Source organism: Cygnus atratus, chromosome 1 (assembly GCF_013377495.2).
Source record: "Cygnus atratus isolate AKBS03 ecotype Queensland, Australia chromosome 1, CAtr_DNAZoo_HiC_assembly, whole genome shotgun sequence".
Taxonomy (NCBI): domain Eukaryota; kingdom Metazoa; phylum Chordata; class Aves; order Anseriformes; family Anatidae; genus Cygnus; species Cygnus atratus.
The window spans coordinates 10,015,471-10,031,743 of record NC_066362.1 but is presented as its reverse complement, the minus strand read 5'-3'; the positions used below and the strand labels follow the sequence as shown (position 1 = coordinate 10,031,743).

Below are 16,273 nucleotides of genomic sequence, written 5' to 3'. Positions count from 1 at the left end.
AATTTACCATTTTTCCGTGTGTTGTACCTGTGCTTTCTAGAGCATTAAACTCTCAGTTCTTTTAACTAATGACAAGCAACAAGCCCAAATTTAAAGAAAGAAATTTCAGGTTAAAATTTCTCCTGCACTTACCCTCTCCCTGGAAGAAGATAAACTTTAACAAAGGGGTCAGAATAGCCATTATTGTCTCTGGGAGCAAGGTTTCTTGCCTGAAGGATGTGGATGATAAGGTTGCCAAGGTGTTTGTCATAGTTGATTTGAAGCTAGAGAAGGCATTTAAACACAGCAAGATTATTTTTGTTTTTAGTTCCTAAATGATTTGACTTTTCTCCAAAATCCTTTGCATGAAGTGAGTATTAGACCCTTAGTTTTGACTGGAAATAAAAACATTGTGGAAGATTCTGTCTCTCTCTACTGGCTAGAATGAGATGCTAGATGATTATGTTGGATCTTGGAAGAAATTTTTCTTTCACAGTCTGCCAGTATTGTTTAAAACAAAGGACACAGACATATTGATCTATTCCATTCAGTAAAAATTTGAACACTTGATATTCTGCTGAGCAATAGACTGTTTACTCAGTAGAAATTACACACGTACTGACTACCCAGAGCCCAAGCCCAGGAAGTGTGTTATAGAAAATAGAATCATAGAATCATCTAGGTTGGAAAAGACCTTCAAGATCATCAAATCCATCCATCACCCTGACCTACCGAGACCCATCACTAAACCCTTAGTGTCACAAGTGTTATGGTACCTAACAAATTATGGTATTATGGATGTTATAGTACTATGGAAAGACCATATCTACATAGGAGAGAGAGACAAATACAGGAAACAAAAGACAGAAAACTATAGAAAATTAGTCTTCATTTGTTCTGCTTCTCCCAGTTCCACTGTTTTAAAAAAAACTAGAGTAAAATCAGTTTACTTAAAATATAATCACTAATTTGGCATTGCATGGAAATGTATACACTGCATCATGAGAAACTCCTTATAGTCTTTGATGTAAGTAGAGTCCAGAAGGACTCTAGCAGAATACCAATACAGTATGCACTAGAGTCTGTGAATTGATGAAGTAAACCAAAATAACTGCACAAAGGTTAAAGATTAGAATGATTTTCACTATATTTTTATCATTTTCAGGAACAGTAGAATTTTTTTGTACTTGTTTGTATTTCACTAGCCAACTTTAAAGAGGAAAGTGAAAACCTATCCTGACTTACACCTCATGTTATTCAATCGAGTTACATTTCAAGGGGTAGAAATTCAATAATAAATCACTTAATGGAGATTGTTTTCAGCACGCTTATTCAACAGGGAAAATCAGCCAGTTGAAACAACAATTTACACATCAAGAATTACATATTTACCTGAATTTCTCCAGTAATTGGATGGGAAGCAGACTTCATACCTTCAGTGGGCTGCCAGATTAAAATACATAAACAAATAAATACATAGGCACACAGTCACTTATATATAAATATGCATATTGGAAATAATAGATTCTCAAAAATAATTTTTTTTTATATTGCAATATTGCCACATACTTTCATTGTCCTTATAGATTTTCTCAGGGTGTTGGATATGAATGGTTTTTGGATAAGGACAACACGGAGACTACAAGTCCTGGACAAGAGCATGTTGAAGTTAAGGTGGTGCACTGCCCTTTTCAAATTAGCTGTGAAGAAACATCTCCCCAGTAATTCAGACCTGAGGACAAGACATAACGAGAAAAATCCCAGCCACACAATAATGCAAAAGAAAGCAATCCAAACCTGCCTGGTTTTCATCTGGAAGTCACTGAAGTCAGAATGTTTCCTCAGAGTGAGTCAGTCTGAGCTGACCAACAAAAGGCCTCAAAGAGGCCTTATGCATCTAACTCCTTATGCCAAAGGCAGGGACCTATCTGACCATCATGCCAACTTTCACGGTCAGGCTTAAATGGTTTACATTTCCCATCTTTTACCTCTACAAATAGATGTTATTATTATACTAGAATAGTTCAGCTCTTATACTAGTACCAACAATACAGACAATGCTACGAACTAACTTGGAGTGAGTTGTGCTGCAGCTACAAAATTTTTGCAGAATATTATAAATGCTCCATTTCTCAGAAATCTGAATAGCAAAAATAATTAATTGTTTCATGCTAATTGTTTATAATACAGAGTGTATTAGAAGTGATGCTGTAGAAGTAGTTCAGAGAAAAGGGAAAGGGCATGTTGAATTTGTGTTGGGACTTCCAAAGGCAGTTAAAGTGAGTTGCCTTTAACTGTTCAGTTACTTTGCTGTCTGTCACCTGCATGTCTGTAAAAATAAATGTACATTTTTAACTCCCTCAATTTCTCTATCATCATTAAGTCTCTGTATTCATAGAACACATAGAATCATAGAATCACAGAATGGTTTGGGTTGGAAGAGAGACCTTACAGTTCACCTAGTTCCAACCCCCCTGCCATGAGCAGAGACATGTCCCACCAGACCAAGCTGCCCAAAACCTTGTGTAACCTGGCCTTGAACACTTCAAGGGGCATCCACAGCTTATGTGGCAACCTGTGCCAGTGCCTCACCACCCTTTGAGGGAAGTATTTCCTCCTAACCTCTAACATAAATCTCCCCATTTTTAGTTTATTACCCCTTGTCCTGTCAGTATCTGCCCAAGTAAAAAGTCATTCGTTCTCCAAGTGACTTTTCATTATTTGTTGTTATTATATTATCATATATTACATTTTCAGCTTGTATTCATTTACAAGGCTGCCTTCATTTACAAGGCATATTAAATATTTTTTCCCTCTGATGTCAGCTGATTTAAAACTGACTGTGAAGAACTACCCAAATATTTCATAGAAATAATTTATTTTATTATTTCATGAACAATTTAGGCTGAAAGAGACCTCTGGAAAAGTCATCTGGTCCAGCCCCCAGCTCTGAGCAGGGCCAACTTTGAAGTTGGATCTGGATTTAAAGGCAGAGATGCAAATAATATATTTCTTTATCAGGGCCTCAGTGAGGATTAATTTGAAAACGAGAAGTATTTCACTGCTGGCTTCTCTAGGAGCTAAGGGATCTGAGGATTTAAGAACACAATCCATTCTTCAGGACATAAAGACAATTAAATTTTTCCATAGCACATATATGGATGTAATCTGTACCACAGAATGATCTTGCATTTACATAATAGAAGAGACTGGTCTGCACAGGATATACTCTCTTCAAGGCTCCCAAAGGTTAAATATCTTCTCTAATGGCTAATCCAATTTAATTCCAATTTCTTCCGATACTCCCCACACACACTCATACTCTGTGTAAGAGCCCATACTTTGTAATGCTGTTGCACCTCATGGAGAAGGTTGTCGTTACCACGATGTGAAACTGATGTAAATGCCAGGCTCTGATATTATGCATTATCACTCTCTGTAGTAATGGGACAAAGTATTAAATATGAGATATACATTGCAGAATATCAAAGAGACTCCTACAACATTTCTGGAGGGTATATGCTATACCAAAAGCTTTTTGTAGATCATTTTGTGTTTTGCAAATCTAAGAAGATTTTACTTGCTAAAAGGAAGAGCTGTAGTAAAAGCAAGTTACAGGCAGTTTGAATATTGCCTGTCATGAAACTGGCAAAAGTAAAGAATCAGTGCTGCAGTGTGCCTGGAAATGCTTTCAGTCCAAGGCAGAGAGGCATTCCGGAAAGGACGAGAAGTCGATTTCTCTTCTAAGAAAGTGCAACACTATTATGAACTTGGCCTGCAGTCAATGAACAAAAACTGTACAAGTCAACAAGAGCTGTGTTTGTTATGAAAGGAATGCCTCTCAACATGATTTTCAGAAATAAGCAAAGAATGCTTCAAATAGTTACCTGATTAGTTTTGACTTTTGCATCCCTTACATAAAGGCTTTAATTTATTTTTTTTCTTTAATCTTTTCAAGCATACAGCTGAATTTTCATCAAAAGACTGTTAAATCCTTTGTGAAGAAGGAAATGAAATTTATGCATCTAACTTCAGGTGATCAGCTTCAGTGCCAAAGCTGGGAACTTAGTCTTCTCATGTGGACACAGAGAGGGACCTCTCCAGGATACAGTATGTATCAGTGATTTATGTATCTCCACACACTATTCACTATTCAGTGAATTTAGAAGTGTGAGTCATCAACTGAATGAAAGGTCTTTCAGTGTGAATGGTGACATCTGCACTAAAATACCCTGCACTTTCCTTTACATGCACTGCATGCACTTCAAAGGCAGGATTCATCCAGTCTCATGGACTGTACTTCAAACTGTATTTTTCTCACTGGTAAACATAAAGCAGATGGCAAACTAGTTCATACATAGATGTTTACAGTATCTAGCGTAAGGTGTGATGAAACCAACTATTAACCTGATGATCATGTAATTCTGACAGATCCCTTAAGTTAGATGCACTAAAACTTGACATATAGATTTAACATGTGGATCGTAGACCTGAATTAGTTCGTAAAAATCTATGGGAATTCTGAACAGTCAGAATTACTATGTGATGAAAACTTATCAATATATTTACACTTTTTGTTAACTTGCTGGATGAGAGAGATTTTTGTGTTCTCCCCTCACATGAAAGTAAAGTGAGCATATTGAAGAGCTATCTGATATGAGCAGGCACCATTTTCTGCTTTTCATTTGTATGGTACCTAACACATTTGTAGTTCAAATCACAGTCACAGCTTCAGCAGCAAACAATTCAGTAGTAACCCTATAGGGATGGGTTTCCTGTAAATCTTGACAGTCATAAGAAGATAAATAATAAAGATACAGAGAAATAAATATCTAGGAAGTGTGTTGTTTTGCAATGTGAAGCTTTGCTTCCAATGGTAAGACAGTGAGAAGCTGAGTATCCAGGACAGCAATCAGCTTTAGCTATCTTGCAAATTTCTTAAGCAAATGCAGCCTTCACAAGACTGATTTTTGCTTCAGGCTTTTTTGAGAAAATAATGAAAAATGTAATAGATGACTTTAGGATCTAGTTTCTAGTTTTGACTGTGCAAAAAGGCTACTAAATTCCCACTCTGCCCTCTCCAGGTGTGCAGGTGGGAGCACAAGGAGAAGGAAGTTCAGCTGAGAAATGGACAGGATGTGGCAAAGAAAATCTAATATTATGCTCAACAAGTTCACAGGAATTATCTGGTGACAAAATACATTTTGACAGTGATTTTTTTTTCTGTCTTCCCCTAGCTTTCAGAGAAATGCTTAATATTGCTGTGAATATTCACAGCTTGTAACACTTCAACAGTAACTTAGTACTGAGTTGGAAATTGCAGTCTTAGTAATACCAGCTTCTCCTGTGAAACTAGTACCTCACCATTATGTAGGATGCAGTTAAAAAGATACACAAACAAATAATAAAAAGAACAATTATTTTGATTTAAAACAATAACATTGTTTGAGGAATCTGTTTTCAGAGAGGGTCCAGTCTTGTACGACCTTGGGTAAATCACTTAATCTCCTTTCCTTGTTTCCAGATTCTATGTCTTCAAAGTAATAACCATCACTGTCATGGAAATGGATTCATCAGTATGTGCTCTTGGCTACATAGAAGAAAATAAATAGGCAACTTCTTATTGTCTTCAAAATGTTATTGCTGCATAACTGGCAAGTTTCGTACCTTGCTGCTATGTCGCTTTTTGCTGACTGAAGGAGATCCAGGCTGACCAGGGCTGGGAATAGCGCTGGAAGTGGCAGAAGTGGCTCCAGAATGAACATGTGATGCCTTTTCCACTCCTGAGGAAGCAACCAGAGGCGCCTGCTGTAGGGAAACCTTTTGGAGCTCTGCAGCCAGCTGCTTGGGATCAACCCCCGGGGACTTCGCTTTATCTACTGGATTAAAGGAAGAGAGCTCTGTGTTGATAATTGCTAGCACCTTCAAATCCATCTTGCCATGGTACAGGGACATGCTAATGATCTTTACAGATTTTCATATCATCTACTTGTATACTCTGAGGATGCAAAAGACAAATCATATAAAAGAGATGTCTCCTCACAACATCAACATCTGAATTCCAATCCTTCTATTCAAAACTCCATCAACCAGTGCTATTTATCTTACAAGCTTTCTGAGAAGGTTATTCTCCAGCTGAGAAAAAGTATGCCTTGGATGATCACTCTGCATCACACTGGAGCAAATCACACTGTTAAAGTCTGGCCTGTGCACAGCTGTCTCACTGTTGAGAACTAGTCCAGTATCTGAACTTTGCTGTAACAAGCTTTAACCTCAACTTTTTTTTTTTTTGAATCAACTGGACATTCAATAAATCTGAATTCTGCTCCTGAGATTATTTATACAAAGATTAAAGAGAAAAGCATCTTAAAACTTTAGCACTGCAAATTAATCAAAATAATAATACAGCCCTACGTGAGACATCTGTGGTAGGTCTGTAATTGTCTCCCTACCACCAGCAATGAATGGGTAGAATTTGCTCTAGAGATGACAATTTCCATTTAATAAAGAAATGAGGCCAAGTAAGTTCCATACGTGCCTTAAAGTGCTTAGAGTTAAAATGACAAAAGGCCCAGCCTACTTTCTATGTTCTCAAAAGTATGAAAGGTTTAAGGTCTTTGCTATAGTCTTTGATCTTGTTCAGCTAAGGTTTAGGCAACATAAACTATGTAAGTTTCTATTCCCAACCTACACACTGCTATGACAATGCCTGGTGATTTGTTTACTTGTTTGCAGATTACTGGGTATTATAGTTTCCTCAGAATTCTAAATTCCTTTTGTCCTGGACAGAGGTGAAGGCAATATGTTAGCCACCTCCTGACTGCTAGGCTGGATTAGGTTTATCTTTCTGGAAGGAATGGCAAATGCTACTTTCCAAGGGAAAACAAAACAAAAATGAACAAACAAACAAACAAAAAACTCTGCAGAACCTCAGATGTGATGGCTAGAAAGACTTGGTTTGGCAGAAAGAAGGCACTCTACAGAGTGGTTCTATCTCAGAAACCACTGAAAGATGGCTAGACTAGGAGGAAGCATGTCTGCAAGGATGGGGAACTTACTTTTACTTCTGTTCTTTCTCGTTCTGAGTTTTCTCCGTTAATAAAAAATATATGTATCCTAGTTTCCGTCCTTTCAAAACTTAGTTCCAGTGTCTATGAATGCCTTTGGTGTTTCTGATCTGGTCGCTATGAAAAGAACTGTGGGTAGTTCTGCCTCAAAGCTCTGTCATACTCTGTGTTCACTTTCAGTTAATAAAAATAATATCAATTTCCATCAAAAGATAGCTTGATGGTAAGTGTTAAGTAATACTCCACATTTGTGACGTGCTACATGGTCACAAAATGGAGGATTTAATCCAGCTAATGTATGTACCTTTTGATACAAGAGCAGCCACAAAACCACTGAACACAGTATGGAGCTCTGGGTTCCAGGGCTGGGTGAAGGTGGGTGAAACATTCTTTTAATCTGCATTGAGCCAGCCAATGAACTGCTTTACTAGTTATTTCATGGACGTTAGTTCAAAGGTAGATTGGTTATGACTAATACCATAACAGGCCACACGCTCACATAGGCCTCAGGACTTCTCATGCTTATATTGGACTGGTTCCAGTTTGCTAAGAACTTTGTTTTAGCGTGTCTAGCTGCAACAGCAATTGTCTAATGAACGGTTGGCTATGACTTTAATTTCTCTTAGTTACACTTCACCTTGCATAACTGTGTGTTATAGGCATTATGCCTATTCTTAATAATTTTGAGATATAAAGGAATAACAGCAATTATGCTGTGCAGAATGACCTATTTCTGTTGCTTCTAGGAGTATGGGCCTTGGGTGACAGCAGTGATGCCAAGTTTGGGCACAGGATGACAGCTGAGGCCCCAGGACTCCCAGCAACTCACTGGTACTGACACTAATGTAAACTCAGGAGTTTGGCAAAATCAATTTTAGGACCAACAGAAGGAACAAAGAACAAGTATCTATCATGTGCAAAGTGTACAATATCCAGTCATGTGTGATGCAGAGCTGCTGACCAGCATAGAAAAAGCAGGGAACAAAGCATGCTAGAAAACATAAGAAAGGCTCCAAGCAGATCCTGAAGAGAAGAGGAAGGAGTCATCAATATCATCCTCCTCCCAGCAAGGAGAAGTCCAAAACTCTCATCACAAACATCACACTCCTTCCAGCAGATTCCTCCAGACACTGTTGACACTGCAAGGCCCCTGGAGAGAAAGCACAACTGTGGGACCCAGAGAAGCAGCAGAAGGGGGACCATAACACCATAGAAAAAAGGGGTAGTTAGCAGGATGTTTTCCCTGCATAACAAATTTTAGCTGCAGTACTGTTACTTGGATTTTCTTTTTATTAATTAGATGGTGTAGGCTGTGTCAGTATGGATTGAACTGAACTAATAATAATAGCGTCTGGCTTCATTTTGGTTATACTGTTCAGAATCACAGAATTGTCTAGGTTGGAAGAGACCTCCAGGATCACCAAGTCCAACCTCTGACCTAACACTAAGAAGTCCTCTGCTAAACCATATCACTAAGCTCAACATCTAAACATCTTTTAAAGACCTCCAGGGATGGTGACTCAACCACTTCCCTGGGCAGCCCATTCCAATGCCTAACAACCCTTTCGGTAAAGAAGTTTTTCCTAATATCCAACCTAAACCTCCCCTGGCACAACTTTAGCCCATTCCCCCTCATCCTGTCACCAGGCACATGGAAGAATAGACCAATCCCCACCTCGCTACAGCCTCCTTTAAGGTACCTATAGAGAGCAATAAGGTCACCCCTGAGCCTCCTCTTCTCCAGGCTGAACAATCCCAGCTCCCTCAGCCACTCCTCATAAGACTTGTTCTCCAGACCCCTCACCAGCTTTGTTGCCCTTCTCTGGACTTTCTCGAGCACCTCCATGTCCTTCTTGTAGTGAGGGGCCCAAAACTGAACACAATACTCAAGGTACGGCCTCACCAGAGCCGAGTACAGGGGGACAGTCACTTCCCTAGACCTGCTGGCCACACTGCTTCTTATACAAGCCAGTATGCTGTTGGCCTTCTTGGCCACCTGAGCACACTGCTGGCTCATATTCAGCCAACTATCAACCAGTACTCCCAGGTCCTTCTCTGCCAGGCAGCTTTCCAACCACTCATCTCCCAGCCTGTAGCTCTGCTTGGGGTTGTTGCACCCCAGGTGCAGGACCCGGCACTTGGCCTTGTTGAACCTCATACAGTTGGCCTCAGCCCATCAGTCCAGCCTATCCAGATCCTCCTGCAGAGCCTTCCTTCCCTCAAGCGGATCGACACATGCACCTAACTTGGTGTCATCTGCAAACTTACTGAGGGTGCACTCGATCCCCTCATCCAGATCATCGACAAAGATATTAAAGAGGACTGGCCCCAGTACTGAGCCCTGGGGGATGCCACTAGTGACCGGCCTCCAACTGGATTTGACTCCATTCACCACAACTCTTTGGGCCCGGCTATCCAGCCAGTTTTTAACCCAACAAAGTGTACGCCAGTCCAAGCCACGAGCAGACAGTTTCTTGAGGAGAATGTTGTGGGAAACAGTGTCAAAAGCCTTACTGAAATCAAGGTAGACCACATCCAGAGCCTTTCCCTCATCCACTAAGCGTGTCACTTTGTCATAGTAGGAGATCAGGTTCATCAAGAAGGACCTGCCTTTCATAAACCCATGCTGACTGGGCCTGATCGCCTGCTTGCCCTTCAAGTGCCGCATGATGACACTCAAGATAATCTGCTCCATGAGCTTCCCTGGCACTGAGGTCAAACTAACAGGCCTATAGTTCCCCTGGTCTACCCTCCGGCCCTTCTTGTAGATGGGCGTCACATTTACTAGCCGCCAGTCGACTGGGACCTCCCCTGATAGCCAGGATTGCCGATAAATGATGGAAAGCAGCTTGGCCAGCTCCTCCGCCAGTTCGCTCAGTACCCTCAGGTGGATCCTATCTGGCCCCATCGACTTGCCTACATCCAAGTGCTGTAGCAGGTCGCCAACCATTTCCTCGTGGATTATGAGGACCACATTCTGCTCCCCATCCCCTTCCACCAGCTCAGGGTACTGGGTATCCAGAGAACAACTGGTTTTGCCACTAAAGACTGAGGCAAAGAAGGCATTAAGCACCTCAGCCTTTTCCTCATCTTTTGTAACTAAGTTTCCCCCCGCATCCAGTAAAGGATGGAGATTCTCCTTAGTCCTCCTTTTTGTGTTGATGTATTTGTAAAAACATTTTTTGTTGTCTTTAACGGCAGTAGCCAGATTTAGCTCCAGATGAGCTTTGGCCCTTCTAATTTTGTCCCTGCACAGCCTCGCAACAGCCTTATAGTCCTCGTGAGTGGCCCGCCCTCTTTTCCAAAGATTATAAACCCTCTTTTTTCTCCTAAGCTCAAGCCACAAAGCTGTTATAGCTTTCAGTTAGTTTAAAAATAAATGCTCAGCTTTGTTTATAAGGTGTGGTCCTCTTTCTGCCCTTAACAAGATTTGGGATGTAACATCTGAGCTTACGATGCTGTTATCTCAGCTTCCATCATATCCAGTTTTCAGTTGCTATTTGGTGCTAAAATATTGAAGCAATGTCTTATTGCTCACCTGCCTTTACCGGCTCATGCAGCTCCAGGTGCTGGGGATTCTCAGAATCTGAGAGCATGTTCAAGTCCCTAAAAAAAAAAAAGCAATGAGAAGCCTGAGACAAAAGAAACTCTTTCTTCATGCACTCATTTTGTACTAAGTAGATAAATGAATAGTGGTTCATGAAAGAAAGCAGCTCCCAAGCATGGCCCCTTGTTAGCTGATACATATTTGCAGTGCTGTTAAAGAGCTGAGAAGAAAAGGTTCTTTTAGGGTGAGGTATTTAATGGATTGAATGCAATTTTATACATTTCTCATGATGTTTAAGTGACTTTCACCTGAAGGCTATCGGTAAAAGTCAACTTAGTGCCAAATTACCATCTTTTTCTAATGGCCAGTAAATTCAGTGGTTTGTATGTGTTTCAATGAGAGGAGACTGTGGCCTGAAAATGGAGATATCATTGTTTGCAAAAGTATGATTGCTAACATCTACCTCAACTTATCATTCCTCTTGATTTGAACTAAGAACAAACCAGACCTCCCACACTGACACTGAACTCTCTTACTAATTATTATATTGATGCTTCATGCTAACAAATATTTTACCTTAACAACCGTAAATTAAAAAAAAAAAAAAAAAAAACATAAAAAAAACCAAACATGAAAAGCCAAAAGAATAATGGAAACAGAAAGATGGGGAAAAACTCACAGTCTTACACATATTTCTGCTTCCCCACTTTGTTGAATAATAATATTCTGGACTTCTTCATAGGTTTTTCCAGTCAGGGGAATGCCATTCCACTCCAGCACCTGCATTCCTAAGATGGCAAAACAGCATAAGGTCAAGTGCTCAGATTTTGACCAAGGTATCAGATAGACTGCTTAGACAAGAAGATTTGATGTGACATTTAGTGAAAGTTGTTTAAGTGGCACAACACATTATCAAAACCCTTTCTTTTCACACAGACGAGGTTGTTAAATGTTAGTGTCCCATCAGCTACAAATTACCTGTTTAAACAAGTCAGGAGATGAATTCCCTTCTAATTCAAAATATACATGCACTGTGTGCAGTCTGGGTTGCAAGATATTGAAAAACTTTTGCAATTTCAAAAGCATGCACACCTACCAAAATGGCAAGAAACCAAATCATTTTATATGTGAGACATTTCCTGGCCAGCCATGGTCTTGGAAGATAGACAGTTCAATCCAACAGCAAATAGCTGTTGAGAATCTGAGCATCAAAATGGGACTAAATTTGTAAATATGATTTGATAATTCACATGCATTTTCTCTACTTTGTCCCTTAAAAAAATACAACTGGATGAAGGCAGTTGGGCTAACTGATTTTAAATGAAAATTTACTTCCACATTTCAAATACCAGCCAGGAAACATACATTTACATGTATATTTACATTTTACTTCCATATAATTTCTAATGCATAAACTGTCAAAATAGCTAAGCATAACAAATTCTGAAAGCTATGATAACAAAGCTATGATAAACAGGCTGAAAAAAACTTGAATACTGATCTAATCTGTTGTGTCCCAGGACCATGCCAGGAGACTTGGTATGGAGGAAGCACACGTTATAAGGAAGTTTAACACCCAGTATTTGAAGAATCAGTCCCTCTATATATCATGAGGTGTATTCTGATGAGAAATCTTTTGGTTACAGTAACATGCTTACAAAAAACAAAGTGCAGATTCATATCTGGGGGTTACAATTCAGGTTTTGAGAGCTGCATTCATGTTTTGAATAGTTAGTCAAAAGGATAACTCCAAAGGAGTTAACCTCTCACTAATGCACATAAGAATGTCAAAATCCAACTTTCAGGCTCTAGAGGTAAAAAATTGCTTAATGAGACAAGATATTAAATTTTTAATATTCCACTAAAAAGAATATATTACAAAACAGCTGAAAACCACATCATCCACACAGCAAGGAAAACCACAAACACTTAGCTTGCTACCACTTACACAGATAAAATCAAGTCTTCAGCTGGGTTATATTTTTATTTCAAAATCCTGTGCTGTTGCATATAACAAAAGGGAAAAATAATGAAGTGAAATGTGGAAATAAACTTATAAGAAAACCTGTTGTTAAAGAAAATGTAATGAGAATTGTTTATGGAATAAAACAAATTAAATTATTTGACAATGAAAGAAAATGAGAAATAAAGACCGTAACTTCATATTATAGCATTTTCTGTAGGATTCCATTATTTAGAATTTGAAATATCAGATTTTCTCATAACTTTTCTTAGTAAAAATTTAGCAACTTGTTCACAGCAGTCAGTTTACATAAATACAAACTATGCAGAATGACTAAAAAGTGATGCTCAGAAGGCAGTAAAGCCAGCTGCTAACTGCCAAAATAGATTTGTCTTTCTCTAAAATTTAGCCCCTTTTATTCACCAGCCATTATTCAGAAGCATGATCTTGCTTTTGCTTGTTAGAGCAGATCTGGTTTTAAGCTCAGTTCCTCTGGAATAAAGCAACAGTAATTATGAATAAATGCAGTTCCCCCAGTTTTCCGTCACACAAATATAACAGCATGCACTGTCTTTAGAAGGCTTCTAGAAAGGAAGGGACTGAAGTTATTTTCATTTTCTTGTCAGTGTGTGCCCTCACAAAGCCACCATGGCATCGGATGTTGAGTACAATAGTAAGAACCACTTAAATATGACAAAGCAATCCACCACTTCCATGTATTAGCGGCAATGAACAAAAATAAAACTGGAAAGTTTTAGATGTTTGAGAAAGTGAATAACATCCTTCTCTAAAAGACGAGCTTTGCTGACAAAATGCAGACAGACACCATCCTAGTTTTACGACATCCTGTCTGCATGGCTTCTGAAGAAAAAGTACCCAGCTAAGTGTCCATAAGGCTATCATCAATGGGTTGTTTTAATTTAAAAGACCAGCAGGAAGAGTCCAGCAGAGCACTGCTACAGTGCTGGGATGAGGAAATCTACTCTCATTTCCACCAGTGAGAGTTTCACTACAGAGTGCATCACAGTAACTCACTTGGTCAGTAAGATCAAGCACATCTGAACAAAGAAGCAAACTGAAAGGAAATTGAATCTCAATAGCCTCGGCTCATGCAGAGATCCATTTAACACTGTCAGTATAGGGGTAAATCTCTTTTACTGCCTGCCTTGTGGATTTACAAATGTTTAAAATCAAAGCTATCTAAACATGATTTAATTGTTCTGACTGATAGCCCTTGAGCCTGAGAAAAATGTTTTTAAACAAGAAGCTGATTTCCTTTTTTTTTTTTTTTTTTTTGAAGGAACTACTGCTAAATAATAAATTCTCTTGCAGGAAAAAAAAAAAGTGCTACAAAGAAAACCCTAAGAGGTCTAAGAGGTAATGTTAGTCTAATAACAGAAAGAGAAAAAAGGTACTAAGGAGCCACTAAGAGTGAGTGGTGATAAAGTTTTTCGCCTAAAAAACAGCCACATTCTGTAAATAGTCTTTAGTAGTCATGACATATACACATTTCCAAAACTTTGCATGCTTCAAATCACCTGTGCTTAGCAGAAAAAAACAAACAAGCAAACAAACAAAAACAGGAAGATGAGAAATCATACATTGCTCCATGGCAACTCTACTGACTGAGGAAGAGCTAGTAATTACCCTGATAATTGAATCCACATCTTCTTGCATCTTTCTTTATTATTATTATTATTATTTGTAATAATTGGGACAGCTACATCTTGCAATGAGAGTGCGTTACAACTTATTTTTAGAAATATCAGCCCCAACATTCTGCAAATCAGCTTTATACATCAGGATCTCCACCCTACTCTACAACATGTGCTGAAATACTATTTGCTCAGTCTTTTTGAAATCTGCTTTGTGGTGAGATTTAGAACTTGGAATCAAAATAAATAAACTATTTTCCACTGATTACAAAATAATTATTCCAGAGAGGGAAACTCATACATGCATAACTGTCATGAAGATATCCAAATTTTGCTGGATTAATAAAAGCCTTTCCCTTCAAAAACTTACTACAGTCATACTGTATCAAAAGTGGCAAACACATCCTATCTTTGCCTACCATGTTCATATATTCTTCCATATGAATCTGCTACTGGCCACAGCTGGAACATGATCAAAATCTAAATGTACATTTGCTCTGAAACAGTATAGCCATTCTGTCCTTATTTATAAGGACAGTACTTCAACATCTCCTACACTTGTCCTAGTTGCTGCTCTCAGTGGTTAAGCTAAAAGCTTTTTCCTGAAAGAGGGCCAGTGCTTGTGCTGTGGAAGCAAGGAAGGGACCTGCATTTCATCAAAACCCTCACAGGAAGGAGAGAGTAGAATTTTGATGTCTTACACTATAATACCATACTTTTTAATAATTTAATACTTAAACTGTTCAAGATTGCCAGACTCTTTTTAACAACTGGTAAAGTCTTAGCTTTTTATTTTTGTACCACCTAAAATAGGCCAATTATTTGTTCACTGATAACAATAAAAAATGAAAACTGTGCAGAAATGATTTCCTTTTTTTTTCTGACAGTTTGACTAGTTATTTGACAGCTTGTGAAATGGAAGTTAAGTACTGGTGAAACTTAAAATCTGTTTGTAATAGCGGTGAGTCAGGGGCTATTCAGAAGTAGGTTCAATCAGCCTGGGGATGAAGGTACTTGAAATAATTACCTGCAGTCCTTGTGGAGCATTCAGCATGCTTTGCTGATCCTGGAGAGATCTATGACATTTTGGGGAAAGAAAAAAACCCTGTGTAGAAAGTTTTAATAACGTGGGAAAAAAAGATGAGCTTGGGATAAAACTTAGGGCCAGACTTTAGTTTATGACATGGTATACAAGTTCACAAGAGCCTGAGTAAACCTATATCCATCTATGAGGAGCTGGAGTACTGAAACTTTCCTGGACTGGCCATACGCTTCAAAATGGTAATCTTCTGCTGATAATTTTTATTGTCTATGCTAAAGAGCTAAGCCCTCTAATTGCTGGCTATTTAGATTTGTAAACATCATATGTGGAGCAGATGTTAGAAAAAATTCTCACATAACAGCAAGGACTACGTTGGCTTCGCTCGCTGCTCAGTCGTGCAATGTTTACAGCTGCTCAGTTGAATTGTGCAAAATGCAGCTCACCACTAATGTTCAGCTGCTTGCATAAAATTATGCACTTTTTAACTTTCATAGGCTTGCGGGCTGCACTTTTAAATGCTTTCATAAGTTTGAAATACAAAGTATTGCAAAATTGCATATTGCCCTGAGAGGCTGCGGAGTCTCCATCCTTGGAGGTGTTCAAAACCCAATGGGACACAGCCCTGAGCAATTTGCTTTTGCTGACCGTGCTTGGAGCAGGGTGCTTAAACTAGAAGATCTCCAGAGATGCCTTCCAGCCTCAGCTGTGATTCTATGTAAAATAGTTAAATTTTGCTTTATGGACTATGTTAATGCTTTACCCACATAAACTGTAGCTTAATGTATCAAAGAAAGGAGAAATAACCAATTCCGGGGATATTATTCCGGATCAGAAAGAGTTCAGAATGCAGCCCCATGAATTAACTGATGTGCTCTGAGTGTGTTTTTTTGTTTGTTTTTTTTGTTTTTTTGTTTTTTTTTTTTTTTGGATAGGTTTTTTTTCACAAAGCCAGGAAATATTAAGTGACAGTGAAAAGGTTTGCAATATTAAATAATCAGAAATTAGTTCCATTATTAAACT

General features: G+C 38.7%; 1 protein-coding gene across 1 annotated transcript in view; it reads right to left on the bottom strand.

Moving 5' to 3' along the window:
• Nucleotides 1-16,273, bottom strand: part of PCLO (piccolo presynaptic cytomatrix protein) — a 368,631-nt gene that overhangs the window by 79,147 nt on the left and 273,211 nt on the right. Inside the window, exons 12-16 of the mRNA XM_050708091.1 lie at nt 11,273-11,381; nt 10,585-10,652; nt 5,647-5,858; nt 1,372-1,422; nt 133-263 (exon numbers count right to left, since the gene is read on the bottom strand). Coding sequence (XP_050564048.1) covers nt 133-263; nt 1,372-1,422; nt 5,647-5,858; nt 10,585-10,652; nt 11,273-11,381 — 571 coding nt within the window. The remainder of the gene's footprint in view (nt 1-132; nt 264-1,371; nt 1,423-5,646; nt 5,859-10,584; nt 10,653-11,272; nt 11,382-16,273) is intronic.